This window comes from Tachysurus vachellii, chromosome 13, assembly GCF_030014155.1.
Source record: "Tachysurus vachellii isolate PV-2020 chromosome 13, HZAU_Pvac_v1, whole genome shotgun sequence".
NCBI lineage: Eukaryota > Metazoa > Chordata > Actinopteri > Siluriformes > Bagridae > Tachysurus > Tachysurus vachellii.
The window spans coordinates 6,589,840-6,606,963 of NC_083472.1; the positions used below are offsets into that span (position 1 = coordinate 6,589,840).

Sequence of the window (17,124 nt, forward strand, 5' to 3'; positions counted from 1 at the left end):
TTTGGAAATTTGTGTTACTTGTGCATATTTATTTTTTTATTTATTATTATTTTATTTATTAAGTACTTGAATTGACCTGAATTATTTTAATTTAAGCTATTTTGTAATTAATTAATTGTAATTTATTTTATTGATTGGATGAGCCATAATTTGCCTAAAGATTATTTTTTATTTTTGTCTGTCTGATGTCGTGTTAAAAAATAAATCAGACGTTACTCAACAGTTACTCAGTACTTGAGTAGTTTTTTCACTAAGTACTTTTTTACTCTTATTCAAGTAATTATTTGGATGGCTACTTTTTACTTTTACTTGAGTCATATTATTCTGAAGTAACAGTACTTTTACTTGAGTACAATTTTTGACTACTCTACCCACCTCTGCCTAAAACCCTTCTGTGTAATCAGCATTTTTAATCGCAAGTAATTTTCACATATAAGGTGGAAATTGATCCTGTTTTTCTAGTCCTCCACAGGGAGTTTCCTCTCAATGAAGACAGAAATAAATACTACAGATGAGCTGTAAGGAAAAAAATAATATAAAGTGTCTTGGTCAGATGCTGGGCACAAACAACGATTCAAGTCTCTGGAAATTTACAGTAAGGATAAATAACTTTATACACTTAATGGGAAAAGAAATATGTACAGATAGGTTAAGACTAAAATGTTAGGTTAGCATTGTGAAACTTCCACAAGTATGTCTTCAATGTGCCTTGTCACTGATTCTACAGGTCTCTGGAAATTTGTTGGACAGATGATCTGTTTGACATATTTTTGAAAATCCCCTCAGATGGTGTTTGGATAATGACAATGAAGCATCTGATCTGATTGGCTGCCAGAGACAAAGAAGGGAGCACAAGATATATGGCTGCAATCAAACTATCAGAGATTATCTGCATTCTCAGAAATAATATCAATAAATCTACTGACAGTATCAGTAACAGTTCAGCTCATAATCATCTAGCTGTAACCTAATATATGCTTTAGCAAGCTGCATCTGATGTCCCACAAGCCTATTTCACAACTTTTCCAGGTCTACAGTCTTTTTATTTACGGCACCTCATTATCAGCTCTGCATGTCTGAAACAAAGGTCAGCTGCACATCATAATTCTAGGAAAAATAGTCTTTCCACAGATGGCCACATGTCAAATATACAAAGATTAGCTTCAGTTTGTCGATGCCTGTTTGTTTTTGTGTTATGCAACTCCCTATTAATAAATCTTACCTAGATTTACAGACAGCAACATGAAAGTCCTTGATTAGCCTTTGTTGCTTTTCTGTACAACAGTACCCATGAGCCCCACACACACACACACATACAGAATCTAAAATTAGAATCATCTGCCTCTTGATACCTCTGATGTATGACAAGGTATCGTACAGTATGTCCGATTAAAAGGTTATGTGCTGTAAGACACTCAATTTATCAGATTTTAAATAAATCTAAAAAAAAATTAAATATATATATATTTAGATAACAAAAGTGATCAGTAACCTGTGCTTAATTGTGTGTGTGTTGATTTTTATCTAGAAAAAGGCTAGTCTTTGATCTCCGTTTTCCCGTAAAAGTGACGGTGGTACAGGTCACACAGCTCAGTGAAACACATTTAAACCTGTGAAAAATGCCTGCGCAGCTCAGCAAGATTAGACCGGCAGAGGAACAAACAACAATTTACACATTAGAGAACAGCAGCTCTGATGACCTCAATGTTTATGAGCACAACACTTCACAGATCTGCAGGAATGACCAAAGTGACATCTTGGAACAATTACGCTCACTCACATTTGTTCTTGATGTTACTAAAGACTTTGTTGTTACTATCTGATAATAGCAGGAAATGTTCAGAGTAGGAAACAAAAAAAAAACAAAAAAAACCCAAAAAAAACAATGAATTGAGGTGTCACAATGTGAAGCAACTACCCCAGCAGAGGATCTCCAGTAATGCCTGAGCAGCACTTACGAAGGAAATGTTTCTCCAGTAAGGCAATTTCAAGGTGACCCTTGACCTCATTGAGTCTGTCTGCCTCTGTCCTCTGGTAGTCCTGGAGAGCAGCAGCCATGACGATGGACCCTGGACCAGCCTGAACACACAGTGGGAGAAAACAATAAAGAAAGTAAAAGTTCTGTACCACAGGCAGAGACTCTGTACATACAAACTCAATATAATATCCCTTAAATAGGACAGAACACAGCGGTGTATTCATTCTGTCATGTAGCTGAGCCTGGGAGTTCATACCAGTGTACTAATCAAAGCTACAGAAGTGTAGATGATAACACATTCCAACAGTTATAACCCTCCATTTGACCTCTATTTAACAGATAACAGATAAATAACAAAAGACAAGTAAATCTTGTTTATGTCAACAATTTAATTTTCTGTTATACCTTAAGCATTACAACTTTACATTCAATTGAAGCTTTGCCTCATGAAATATTGCATTATTTTGGCCTGAGGTTGTGGGATTTGTAAAGTAATCTACAGTATTGCTTTCTCAATGTGTAGAGTTCTGGGATATCCATGACGTGCAACATCCAATAGAATACCCATAATTTCATCAGGCATTTTAGATGCTGCTGATGGTTAATCCAATTATATCACAGGAAGAAGTGCCAGTGCTGTGATTGCAAAGTACTAGTACAACTGTAACAGAGTTATTGAATGCTTAAGAAATATTAAGTGGGTAGCAATCTGCATTTGCATATCTTTTATTTGGAAAACATCAGGTGTAAGACCCAAGGCTAATCCCCAAGCTAAATCAGAAAACAAGAAAAAAAAGTAAAATAAAATAATAATTACTCCAGCCTACACAGGACATTAAACCGCCATCTTCCTGAAACTACCCCATTGCTGGGTACAGAACAGACAGAAGTCAACAATCAAAGTCTCCATTTTGAGTGTACAGACTCCAACTGTAGCCAGTACAGACGTTATTCACAAGCTTGTTGAGACAAGGCATGGCAGAGCAGGTTTTAGGTGGAAGACGGAGCCTAAAACAATTGCAAGTACATGCATTTTATACTGTATACATAAAACAGTACAAATATTTAAAGTGCTTAAATATTTTTAGAATTTAAAGTGAAAAGGCGAATATGCAAATAGAGAGTACAATGATACAGTACGTCTTGTCTACATCCAAAATAACATACAACATACAAACATCAGATTAACTTCTTACCCTATAATAGTAACAGAAGTGCACTTGTAATTCCAACAATAGGAAGAAGCAGTGCCTCAAATAGATATTTTATATGCTATTTTGTCATTTTAAATGTCACTGTTAATGTAATGAAACTAAGCAAAGCTCCAGCAATAAGCATGATGTTTCTAAAATCTTCAACAAATTCTCCTGTTTCCTGTTGAGCCTGTTACCCAACCTGAAAGTTGCTGTGGGTGGAGTCGAGTCAGTCTGCTTTCTTTTTTTTCATTTTAAGACCTCTGCTTTTGTCAGTATACATGTTTGTGAAACATCATTAGAAGGCATGGGATTAGCTTTCATTGTTATGCTGACGATAACCAATTATATAGCTCATCAAAACCAGATGAAATATCTAAATCGTCTAGTTTAACCAAAAGCGTTAAAGATATAAATGATTGTATAACCTGTAATTTTCTACTGTTAAATTCACTGATAAGACAGATATATTAGTCATCGTTCCAAAAACTTCTATTTAGAATGTACTGTAACAACTAGCTCGACAGCGAAAGACCTTGGTGCCATATTAGACAACATCTTAAATTTTGAAAATCATATCGCCCAGAAACATTCCTCTTCTATCTAAGGGAGTTTTTCCTTGCCACAGTCGCCTCAGTCACCTCAGGCTTGCTCATTGGGGATAAATACAAACATATTTATACATGTTTAATAATAATCTTGCACTTTTGTGCAATATTAAACTTTGAATAATAAACGTTTTGTAGTATATTTCTTATGTTCTGTAAAGCGGCATTGAGACGATGTCCATTGTCAAAAGCGAGATACAAATAAATTAAACTGAAAATGCAGAAATTAGATGCAGAATGAGCATTAACACTGTTAATAACTGTATAAACACAGCTTTCAGAACAACATTGTAGTTCATGCGCAACAGATTTCTAGTGAGCCATATATATTTTATTAAAAAGACAAAACATAAAAACATGAAAACACAATAACTAAATACCTGCAAGCATGTGTAGGGAATAATTAACTGTTCTGTATATATTCTGTAATAAAAATTCTGGACTGCTGACTGGAAGGTTGTGAGTTCAAATCCCAGGACCAACAATCTGCTACTGCTTAGCTCCTAAACAAGGCACTTAACCCACAACTACGCATTGTATAAATTAGATAAATGTAGGACGCTCTGGATAAGGGTGTCTGTCAAATGCTGTATAATAATAATGATAATAATTGCAAATCTCCATATAACATATACAGCGCACCAAATGTCCCAGTTTTCCAAAGATAAATTTCCACTGATATTATAGTCTTGCACTCCCTACAGTGTCTAGTATGATTTGTCGGTAATTAGCAAATGCGCAATAATTTCTATTTATTTGTATAGCACTTTTAACAATTTACATTGGCTTTACATAAGAATAGAAATAATAGAATTATGAAAAATATTCCAAGGTAGCCAAATCATGGCTAACTAGAAAGTCCTTGCAGTTTGAGAGAGAAAAATAAACGGAATTTCACCACAAAAACCTAATGTATGTCAGAGAATGAGATTCTAACAATACTAAATGAACAAACAATGAAACATGTAAGGATTTAATTGATGTTTAGCTGATATCTCAAGAAATCCTTTATAAAATTAACAAATAATAACAACATATGTTATTATAATAAGTAAAAATTGGGATTCACACTTTTGTTACTCGAAAGAAATAAAAGGAAAATAATTGAAATAATTTGTCTGCCCAAATATAAATGCAAAATAGCTTATTATTATTAATAATAATAATAATAATAATAATAATAAAACAAAATATTGAATTGTGACAAAAATATTTTCCCTGGTTAATGGCACAAAGCTACAAACATATGAGATCCTCTGCTTTCTACTGGCAGAGGTTCGCTAACTTAAGTTCAAAATAACAAGATGAGGTCAGTGGAAATCGAAAAGAAACCATAAATTCACAAATCTTTCACATTGTTTCCTTCCAGTGAACTGGAAAGATTTATTAGTGTTTGGCCTGACAACTGCTTTAGCCATTAATGCTGAAGAGTGTAGTTATTACATGGCCATGACCTGACAGGACGAGGAGTCAAAACACAAACGCTCTGATTAAAGACTGTACATGTTGGCACCAGTGCATTTAACAGAATCTGAAATCGTTAACACTATAATGATTGTAGGTAGAATATAATGTGTGCTATAATTGCAATTTCAAGGACTGCAATTGGAAATCTCTAAAGTTTATATTCCAAGTCAACATGAAGCCACTGAAGCAAAGAAATCGAATCTTTTTAAAACTAATCTGATATTAAAAGAATGAAATATTAATTAAGACATTATTACTACATGAATAAAAGCATAAGTACTTAACCCCAACAGCTGTCAGTAATTCTGAAAGAGCAGGTTAAACACCACAATGCACAGCAGAACACTGTCTTCTGTATTTCTATTATCCACAACTTTAAAATAGCACTCACAGGGTCCCGTACTTCCTCTCCGTCTTTAATGGACGCTGGAGGTTTTATCAAGAGATCATCATTGCATTCACTGTCCGAGGCGTTTGGTGACTCTGCAATGTCCAGGAACTCATCACGCTTCGGTCCTCTGAACCTTATCTTGTCCAGTCGCTTTAGCATCTTCAGAACACGATCCTGCGCCTTTATCTTAGCATGGTGGATGGCAACTCTGAGGACAAAAAAAGGAAGAAAAACAAAAAATAAAAAGATTTTTATGAATGTAATTGAAGAGAGTAGCAAAGGATGAAGATAGAATGACATCATATATAAACTTGTAAAAATATGTGAATGTCAAAACCTATTATTGAGTATAACTTTGTTAAACATTTACAGCTTTAGCTAATCCTTTAGAAAAACTAGCACTTTGAATCAAGATTGGGTCAAATGACTAGCTGCTTTTCTTTATTTCTATTTCCATCTTTCTTGCCAGGGGCTGCTGTGATCACATCATTTGTGAAAAAAGACAGACAGACAGACAGACAGACAGACAGACAGACAGACAGAAAGAACAAAAGAAAGGAAGGAATAAAGAAAAACAAAAAGAAAGAAAGAAGGAAAGAAAGAAAGAAAAACAAAGAAAGAAAAACAGAAAAAAGAAAGAAAGAAAAAGAAAGAAAAAAAGAAAGAAAAAAGAAAGAAAGAAAGAAAGAAAAAGAAAGAAAAAAGAAAGAAAGAAAGAAAAACAAAAAGAAAGAAAGAAAAACAATGAAAGAAAGAAAAAGAAAGAAAACGAAAGAAAGAAAGAAAGAAAGAAAGAAAGAAAACGAAAGAAAGAAAGAAAGAAAGAAAGAAAGAAAGAAAGAAAGAAAAACAAAAAGAAAGAAAGAAGGAAAGAAAAACAAAGAAAGAAAAACAGAAAAAGAAAGAAAGAAAGAAAGAAAGAAAACGAAAGAAAGAAAGAAAGAAAGAAAGAAAGAAAGAAAGAAAAACAAAAAGAAAGAAAGAAGGAAAGAAAAACAAAGAAAGAAAAACAGAAAAAGAAAGAAAGAAAGAAAGAAAGAAAGAAAGAAAGAAAGAAAAACAGAAAAAAAGAAAGAAAGAAAGAAAGAAAGAAAAAAGAAAGAAAGAAAGAAAAAGAAAAACAAAAGGAAAGAAAGAAGGAAAGAAAAACAAAGAAAGAAAAAGAAAAAGAAAGAAAGAAAGAAAGAAAAAGAAAGAAAGAAAGAAAGAAAGAAAGAAAGAAAGAAAGAAACTGTATTCGTGGCATGTTGTTTTCTTAAACAAGAACAAAACAAACCAAAGAACACTAAAGGACCAACTAAGGTCAGCTCAGAGGAATTTAAGATTCATTTAGCAGTTATATATTTTAGCGCCTCAAATGAGCTTTTAGGGCTAAATAAGGAGTTTTATGTCATCTGAGTATAAAGCTAACTGTGCAAGTTACCTTCCAAAGAATTAAAATTCCTTTTGCTAAATATGTTGTAAGTAAAATATGGAAACAATATTCAAATGATTATTCAGTTATTCACTTATTGATTCGTATTAGTTTGTTAGATTGTACATTTCTTTACATTTCCAATGGAGAAATTTTAACCCTTCAATCACACTAGCGAAGAAAAAAAAATTAGCAACTATTCGTTTGTTGTGCAACAACGTGCTTCCAGGGATTGCGTCAGGAAATATGTTCACGTGTGATTTTGGCATATTTCGCTTTGAAAACAAAGTGTACAACATGTTAAACATGTATATTTAAATGAAAGTTTCCATTTAGTTCATTTTATGTGTAAGTGTTAATTACAAGGCATTGTGTTTACTCTATATTGTATTCTTTGAACCTGTCTAACATCTCATCTATCAGACAAGGACACACACGTGAAGAGAGGATAAAAATACCAATCCTGTCTGGGAAAATAAAATTCAGTGAATAAAAAGCTCATTAGCAAAGTGTGACAAAGACATGCTCTATTGGCAGAGAGCCTTTTTATTATAATGAGAGCTTTTGGAAAGAAAAGGAAAATCTCTGAAGTGGAAAACCATCAGTCTCTGGAACAATTTGTATGAGAGAAAGTGACTGAGACATGGGCTGGGTTTCTAACAGTCACATTACCAACTTATCGCCAAGCAAAATAAAAGCCATGCTTCCTCTTTCTGAATGAATCAGCCTGAATGGGATCAAGCCTCCCCCCCAACTGGGTTAATAAATTATGCAGCTACATAAATTATGCAAAAAGGCTTTCTGGTTCTCCAAATAACGCAACAAAAACCCATTCGTTTGCACTATAGATCTCACAATGAAGTCTAAAACATGTAGCCAAGTAGAGCTTTTTTTTAGTAGAGCTAAACCATTAACTATTACCAAAGTGGTTATAACTATAGATTCATGGTAATTTAAAACTCCCATGTTTTGATTGGCCAAAAAAACGACCAAAAACTGACCAGCTTAAAAAGTGGTAGTTACTGTAATATATAAAGTATGGTGAGCTAGATAGCTAGTTTAGTGTATTAATACAGACTTAGTAAAATGAAAGAGTTTTTAGCCATTTTTTAGCTAGAGATGGTGTTCTGTCTTTATATTGTAAGGACATTATAAAATATTATTCAAACTAACTAACATCTATTTATCATCTTTAACATATTTAGCAGTGAGGTGACTGTGTATAATCCTATCAGCATAGTTATATGATGGCTTTGCTCTGCAAACCTCTGCTCTAGAAAATACAAAAATTAGTATTAAGGTCATTAAAGCAATAGGGGAAATTTCCATGTTTCAACACTCTGGAAAAGTTGCAACACAAATTCACACAGTTTTGCTCTGATATGTATCATAGGGAAGAGCTCATTCAGGACTGAGTATAATGAAGTGCTGCAGGATATAAAATAAAAAAACCTTGAAACTCATCTAGAAGCCAGAAGCTAGAGGCAACTTAGTATTCAGCACAGTGGTTTGACCTCAGAGCCAAAAAAAACCCAGCCTAAGAACAAAGCATGTGGGCCTGAGCACAGACGATCCAAAGCTCCATCTCTGCTCCCTTTTTCTACCTCGAACAGAAGCATGTGCTTCTCATGATAACGAGGGAACACACAGGGTACCAGCCTGCACAACCAGTAACGATCTGCTCTTGGAATGAGTTTTTCTTGAATGAAAAGAGGCATTCCCATTTGTTTAGAAGCCAGGATTTTGTATAGAAAAGTCTAGCGATTGTTTTTGACTTTCACTGCAAAGTATTCAGCCTAAACTGACTTGCACACAAGCCACACACATTTAACACATTTATAAAAATACAACATTAATAATTTAATCTTAGCTTGGCTCTGTTGTATCATATAGGCCATTCAATGACATATTACATATAGAACAGCTTATTTTTTTATTACTTATTATTTCATGTAATTACTTACTGCCTTGTGTGTATTGTAAACTGATGTATGTCCTTTGTGATGATGAGCACTGTGCTGCTGTGACCAAACAATTTCCCCTCAGGGATCAATAAAGTACCCCACCTGCCCACCTACATACCCGCCTACCTCCTCATCCACTGACCCACCCACATATGCAGCCAATAAAAAAATGAAGAAATTAATAGGAGAGCAGTACAGCACTCTGTGTTTTCCTGCCAGACCCAAATTAAACATTACAGCCCATGATTTAGCTATGAACTCTTTTCTCCATGTTGCTAACAAAAGGATATTTAAGACGTTTTCCCTATGCCTTGAAGCAATCAAAAATAAATTTGTTCCAAACAGAATTTTAAGAGTACAGTAAAATTGTGAAATAAAATGCTATGATAAGGGTGGATTTGTTTATTCAAGTTGTTAGGACTTTAAAAGTGCAAGTGTTTTGGCTGATAAAACAGCCTTTTGGTGGAGTACACTACGTGACCTGGCTTAACACAATTTTCGGAGACATTTTCAGCTCTTAAACACATTAGATTCTGGCACGATAAAGGTGTGTAAAAATAAGACAGAGTTGGGCATTCTTCTACACAGAATTTATGAGAACAGACCGTTCTTTACCGCTCTTTACTTTACTAGGGTGCTGTTTCCTCACATGGAAACAAACATTCCACAAGTGTTGGGTTCCCATGGATTATTGATAAATGTCACTCTCTCAGACATGACCTGCCAAGAGAAAAGTGCCATACCATGAAACCTCAGCCTAAAACCTCATGCCTGTAATTAAGAATACTAAACAACATGTTGCTGGATTATTAGATCAATTCATGTGCTTAGAATTTAATCAGCATCTGAAAATACAAACGCTGCACACCTGTAATGCATCACTAACAAACTGCCATGTTCCAGTATGCGAGTGTGATTCTCTGAATTTGAGTTTATATCATGTACATGCACTGGAAGCATGTATGTTCTGTAACCCCCCTCTGTTACAATGACTGCTGGTGTGAACAGTATGTGTGTCTTACAGGCGGAGCTCTCCAGTGAAAGCAATTACTACTGATATATCAAATGGCAATAAAAGCTTCCAGGTTACATTCTTGTTATAAATCATTTACACTGCACACTACACTCAGGAGTCAAAATAAGGTTTGGGTCTCAAAGTCCATTCTTCATGACAAACCTACCTACATCTATTACCACTTGTTATCATGTAATCATCAATGTTTGATGTCACAAATCTTCATACATCATGTATCCTTCATATATCCTGCTGCATGACAAATAATCTACATATTCATCTTTATTGATTACATGTTAAACGCTTACTTATAGTAAATAACCCCCTATGTCTTGTCTTTTATATTCAGTAAAGTGTTACTAAACTCATTTAAAAATATAAACTTGTAAATATTAAATGTACTTATTTGGTTCTATGCTTCCTCAATATTACACCTTATTACTAGTTAGTAATTTTACAATCACCTGATATAATAACGTTTAATTTCTATCTAAACCTTTTTTCTTGATAAAGATATTTCAAAATGTGTGTATGTGTGTGTAAGAGTGACATTTATTGTTTAACATATTTGGAATTATGACCCCTATTTTGAGCCTTGGTTTGAATATTGATCCATGACTATATGATAAATGAGCTACGTCTAATTAGACTATTGAATTTGTGAACTGTAGGCAATAACATATCCTGCATACCCCCAACTAGCTTCATGTCTACTACTAGCAACACTAGCCTACACTCAACATTCATTCATCTTCTACCGCTTATCTGAACTACCTCGGGTCACGGGGATCTCAGGCGTCATCGGGCATCAAGGCAGGATACACCCTGGACGGAGTGCCAACCCATCGCAGGGCACACACACACTCTCATTCACTCACACAATCACACACAATTTTTTTTTCCAGAGATGCCAATCAACCTACCATGCATGTCTTTGGAACGGGGGGAGGAAACCGGAGTACCCGGAGGAAACCCCTGAGGCACGGGGAGAACATGCAAACTCCACACACAAAAGGTGGAGGCGGGAATCGAACCCCCAACCCTGGTGGTGTGAGGCGAACGTGCTAACCACTAAGCCACCGTGCCCCCCACACACACCCCCCCCCCCCACACACACACACACCCCCACACACACACACTCAACATATCAAACCTAATAATGCTTCATTTCTAAGGACAAAATCTTACCATTAGACACTGAAAAACATGAATAATAGGCAAGCCTTGTTAATAAATTACTGCCATGTCTTTATAAATGAGACATCATATTAAAGATGACAGAAACTACTAGTATAATGTAATACTTTATGTCAGGTTTCACTGCCTCTATGTACAATACCGAAAACGTTAAACACGTCAGGTGGATATCAAAACTACAAATCAGTTGGAAGAAACTGATTCATTTTGCTCAAACGATTCAAACAAATCGACATCAGCATCGTTCTCATGCAAGACTAAAGATTATGTATATATGTACGTATTAAGACAAAAAGAAATAAGCTCTACAAAAAGAACATCCGGAACTGCAATAATCACTAAAATTATACTTATCTTTATCTCATCATTATTTTTATTATTAAATACTACCACCACCACTACTACTACTACTACTACTAATAATAATAATAATAATAATAATAATAATAATAATAATAATAGGACAAGTAAGCATTGTTGTTATTATTGTTATTATTATTAATATCATAATTATTAGTGTTATTATTATTATTGTTATTATTATTATCATTGTTATTATTGATATTGTTATTATTGTTATTATCATTATTATTATTATTGATACAATAATAATAATAATAATAATAATAATAGGACAAGTAAGCATTGTTGTTATTATTAATATCATAATTATTGATATTGTTATTATTGTTATTATCATTATTATTATTATTGATACAATAATAATAATAATAATAATAATAATAAATTATTATTATTATTATTATTATTATTATTATTATTATTATTATTATTACCCATTTGGCCTTTACAGTACAGGTGCCTATATATATGATAAATGGGCGTGGTCATTAGACTCACTCAGTTTCTCACAATTCTGAATTCACGATTAATTCACTCTCAGCAATCTGGATAAACGATTTCGGTAAAAAAAAAAAAAAAAAAAAAAAGTGCGGTTTAATTTCCTATTACAGATGATGTAAATTGTCTATTCCTCGCCCCCACCATCAGTGTATTACACTACAGCCTGTATGCAGGCGCTGTAATTCACCTCTTTGTTCTCCTGTCATACAGATGTGTGAAGCAGCACTGAAAACTTGTCCGAACATCACAGAGGTGTTTAAACGTGAAACAGCATCAGGATGCACAAATCCACATCCTCTACATTTCTGAAACAATCAACAGGCTCGGGTACAGAGAATGGATCTAACGATAGACAGACAATGGGGACCTTCTCCCTGTTTCTGGTTTACATGGTGACTTTTGTGTAAAACCCCTAAACTAATAGACCAGTTGAAGCAATGCACAGGGGGAATCAGGTCAATGCAACAGGAAGCGTTAAAACTGTAAGAAAACCAAACAGCATCCTGAAGTGTAGAGCTGAAACAAGACGGATGTAAAGCTTCGCGTTGAGCCGCACATCAACACAGGGATGAGACACGGCTGTGTTTCTCACTCACCCTGCATGGAACCTGTAACAAAGTTGCATCCACAAGAACAACAGGAATATCCGAGAGCTTTGTCTCCTTCCGTCACCAACCTGTCAATAAATCCGCCTTCTACGCGCTTAACGTTAACTACAAACACCAAATCTAAAAGAAAACAGTCCCTATACACAAATGCAGGCTCCCGCTTTCACAGCTATACATGACGAAAGGCTGTGTTCCCTGTAGTCAAGGCCCATTGATGCTCGCTTTCGGTCTTGCAGATTTCTCAGGCGATAACGTCACCGGAAGTGACATCAGTGAGCCGGAAACGCTCCCTTAAAGGCATCAAGACGCGAGCGATTCAAAACTCAGCGCTCCCGGTAAAATCCCGTTTAAGACCCAGGATGGAGTCTTAAGTGTGAATATGGTCGAACGTTACGTTGCTTGTGTGTAAGAGTTTAGAATGACCTAGGAAGTAATGCAAAGAAATTGTAGTTTCGTTACTTTATTTACAAAGAAAACAATCAAGTTGTGCTTCTAGTCCCATTAGAAACAAGAGTAAACATCCTTCACAGCATGAGGAAGAAATTTAGCGTTCGTCTGCGCGGATTTATCTGCCAATGACATGACCGCCATCTAGCGGCGAAGATGTTACATGTTACATGTACATAATAACAGTTATAACAGTTACGCCATTTTTTTTTCTTACAACTGGACCAGACAGCAGCTGAGTTCACACAAGGTTTACTTTACTTTATTAATTTCTAATTGGTGTAATTTCCTAATTCATAATAAATTAGAAATCATGTCGTCTAACGTGCCAAACATTTCAAGTGAAATTTTGTACTTTAGTCTTTAGTGAGGACAGAAAACCTGACCATTTATATATAAAAACTTTCATGATGTTTATTTACAGTCTATGATTTCAGTGCAAACATATGAATTTACAACTTTCACATCTGTATCCAGTGTCTGACTGACTATCAACAAATAGAAGGGAACAGAAAATACTCATATTTGGAAATATTCTTAAAGGAAATATTCTGTTTTAGTACAGTAATCCAGACAACAGTCCTTTTCATAATTTCCTTAGTTACTTCCCCTTGAACAAATTCCAAAGAGTTTTATTTCACGTTATTTTCTCCTCCATTTTCCTAATGATGCTTGGTCATAACTGAAAAAAATGAAACACTGTTGGAATTGGAAAAAAATAAGTTAATCTCTCTGTCGTTGCTTTGCCTTGAGCTGATTTGCAGTTACAATTTGGCATTACATCCACAGCAGTGAAAAGCAAAGTAGGAGATGAACAAACATCAAATGCTCCCTGAGCAGTTAATGAAGGAAGAAAGGTTATTTATCCTTCTTGATTTGCAGAGCCCAAAAATCTTAAATGAATTAAAGATCTGACCATTTCTCTTATTAATGTAACATAAACATTAAAATGAAGGCATGCTCTACACAATCAACTTCAAAACACTGTGTGGTACGCATTTGTTCTTTAGAGCATCACAGTATGTTTGAACCAGTGTTGGACTCCTTCATTTGACTAAAACTCAGGTGAACACTAGAACAGTCCACAGTCGTATTGATGGTCACAATGATCAACATTCAAAATAATACAAAAAATAAAAAGTAACAGCAAACGAAAGTAAACATTCGATATTGACAAATTCTTACAGGAGGAAATTACAACCAATTATACAAATTCCTGTAAACAGCAATGCAATAGACCTTCTGTACATACTACATTTTATAGACTGATTAAGTCTCTGAATGGAGATTTTTACAGATACACTCATAACTTGATTATGTAATTATGGCAGTCCAGGCCAAGACAAACTATAGACAATACTATGCTCGGTTGCTCATTCCAAAACATTCATCCCAACATCATTATTTTATTATAACATATTTTTAATTACAACATATCCCAGTCAGCTCTGTTGAGTGCTATGTTGGGTTCTGTAGTCCCCAGATGCAGCTTGGTTAAAAGTAACATTTTCCACTTTCTTTCCTTTTTCTCTTGCAGACAGAAAAAGGGTCTGGAGCAATACTGTTCTCCATAGGAGCATAGTGATCTGCAGCTGGTAGCTGTCCTAAACAGCTACGTTTCAGCTTCAGATTGAGGTTTCATTGCTTGCACTAAGACAGAGAGAAAGAGAAAGAAAGGTAGGGTCAGGTAAGCCATCTGATAGATAAATCTAAAGCATCACAATGCAGACATGTCTTACAGAATAAAACACAAAATATATTTTATATTTATGGAATAAATTAGTAACAAACATTTCTACAAAAAAAAATGTTCTACAAGTTTAGTGTGTACTCAGGAGGGAGTGTAAATACAAAACAGATTTCAAATAGACTGAACTCACCTTATTTTATATTTATAATTTGTCATTTTAACATTATATTTCCACTCTTGCCCTAAATAAATTGTCTGTAATATACCAATGTATCTTAAGTTAATATTTCATGTCATTCATGTTTGATCCGGTTAAAAAAGGATTTTTCATAAAAGGATTTTTCTCACAATTTGCTCATCTGATAATTTTCACCCACTATCTAATTCTCCATTGTCCCACAACAGCTAGCAACCATGGAGGGTGAGGGCAAGCATGAGACATGCAGTTCTGCAGCTCATAGGGCAGCTGAATGCATTTGGAGAAGATTCTTTGCCCTCATACATATACAGAGGCTCCCAGACACCTGATGGTAAAGGGACAGAGTACTGCCATCATTTCTTTCTAAACAGCATGACCAGTTTTACTCTATTGGACTCTGCCAGTGGATGGCTATGGCACTTTGCTCCAGAAAGGCTCTGTCTGGCCAAAACAAAACAACAGAGTTCAAAAATACAAAACAATTGAGAGTTCATGGCATTACTGACTCTGAGTCTGTGTCTTCCTCCACAAACGCAGGACTTGTGCTGGGCTCCATTGTGACCGTGTTCAGTGTGTTGGTGACTGGAAAAGCTGGGGCTTCAATAATGATGCTGTCAGCCTTAGTGCCACAGCGCAGGCCTTCAGTTGACCCTAATGAGTGACTCGTATATGAAATGGTACTGGAGTTGTAATCACCCAGCTTCTCCCGTAAACGGTTCTTTAGGTTCTTGTCGGTCAGTGGAGGAGGGTATGTTATTTTGTTCTTTAAAATGCCTATAGTGGAAGAGAAAGAAATAGTAGAGAAAGAAAAGAAAAAAATAATTATTTGCATTTGAGATGATTAGAGTCCTTTTTTAAGGTGGATGATATTACACCTGTGCCAGCCTTTTGAACCTGAAAGGACAGAAATGCATCCTGAATGAGACACCTGAGCTCAAAATCTAACCAAAAGCCCAGGAACTTTGAGGTTGTAATGCTTCCTAATGTACCACCATAGCATTCATACAACCTTTGGCTAAAAATATGTGGACTCCTGAACTTTACAACCATATGTCAGCTTTTCTCAAACTGTTACCACAAAGCAGAAAACACACAATTGTCTAGAACGTGACTGAATGGGAAAATCTCATCGAGTGGGGACGTGGTAGCATAGTGGTTAAGGTGTTGGACTACTGATCGGAAGGTTGTGAGTTCATATCCCAGGGCCACCAAGCTGTCACTCCTGGGCCCCTGAGCAAGGCCCTTAACCCTCAATTGCTCAGCTGTATAAATGAGATAAATGTAAGTCGCTCTGGATAAATGTAAATGTAAATCCCCACAGCCACACTTCAAAATCTGGAGGAAAGCTTTCCCAGGGAAATCTGTAATGGAATGCTCAACTTGCACTATATTGTATGTTTGTGTCATTTATGTAATGTGTGATTTCTGTATATTAAGGGTTCGTTTCATATTTTTAAAATCAGTGTCGAGTTTATTTAACATTTTTAGCCTGACCGTATGCGAAGAAAACAGGACAGCACAGGAAATGCACTTGTAGCCTAAACATAATCTACTGAAGTACTATTTACAGCTATAAAAGCTTTGTTATTATGCATCCCTGTTTTCTAAATTAGGAGAAAATATCCAGCAAATGTAAGTGGGAGAGGCAGGAACACAGGAACATTTGCCTCCTCAAATTTCTCTCACACACTCCTACTAGCCTCTCTTTCGCCAGACTCTTTTATTGAAAATCAATAATAATTTAGTTTTTAGTAAGTACCCGAAGCCACCGTGTGCTGAGTGTGTGTGAGTGTGTGTGAGTGTGTGTGTGTGTATGACCTTTTCTGGGCAGCTGTGTACTGCTTGGTTGGCTGGGAGGGCCTTCACTTGGCGAAAGATCTCCATTTGGATTGAGCTTATTGGACTGCTGGAGCTCCACACTGGCTTTGGTCTGCACTCCCAGTTTATCCGGGCCACCAGTCTCCTCTCCCTCACTGGCTATGGGACGCTCCACTGACCAGCAGGACTTCACATGATTTAACACAGCATCAACTAAAAGATTACAAAGTACAGTCAACTAAGTATTCTATCCTCAGTATACTATACTGTA

At 35.4% G+C, this 17,124-nt stretch overlaps 2 protein-coding genes across 5 annotated transcripts in view; both read right to left on the reverse strand.

The window, feature by feature from the left end:
• The window catches only part of gramd4b (GRAM domain containing 4b), a 28,962-nt gene extending 16,008 nt beyond the window's left edge, over nucleotides 1-12,954 (reverse strand). For 2 of the 4 annotated variants that reach the window (XM_060884741.1, XM_060884739.1), the window contains exons 1-3: nucleotides 12,688-12,954; nucleotides 5,638-5,845; nucleotides 1,959-2,079 (exon numbers count right to left, since the gene is read on the reverse strand). In XM_060884741.1, the coding sequence (XP_060740724.1) occupies nucleotides 1,959-2,079; nucleotides 5,638-5,845; nucleotides 12,688-12,716 (358 nt within the window). In that variant the 5' untranslated portion in view covers nucleotides 12,717-12,954. Of the gene's footprint in view, nucleotides 1-1,958; nucleotides 2,080-3,174; nucleotides 3,325-5,637; nucleotides 5,846-12,687 lie in introns of those variants that run through there. The other 2 variants (XM_060884740.1, XM_060884742.1) reach the window with 2 other exon arrangements.
• Nucleotides 12,955-13,537: 583 nt separating this feature from the next.
• Nucleotides 13,538-17,124, reverse strand: part of celsr1b (cadherin EGF LAG seven-pass G-type receptor 1b) — a 47,406-nt gene continuing 43,819 nt past the window's right edge. Inside the window, exons 33-35 of the mRNA XM_060885433.1 lie at nucleotides 16,854-17,066; nucleotides 15,542-15,809; nucleotides 13,538-14,796 (exon numbers count right to left, since the gene is read on the reverse strand). Coding sequence (XP_060741416.1) covers nucleotides 14,772-14,796; nucleotides 15,542-15,809; nucleotides 16,854-17,066 — 506 coding nt within the window. The 3' untranslated portion in view covers nucleotides 13,538-14,771. The remainder of the gene's footprint in view (nucleotides 14,797-15,541; nucleotides 15,810-16,853; nucleotides 17,067-17,124) is intronic.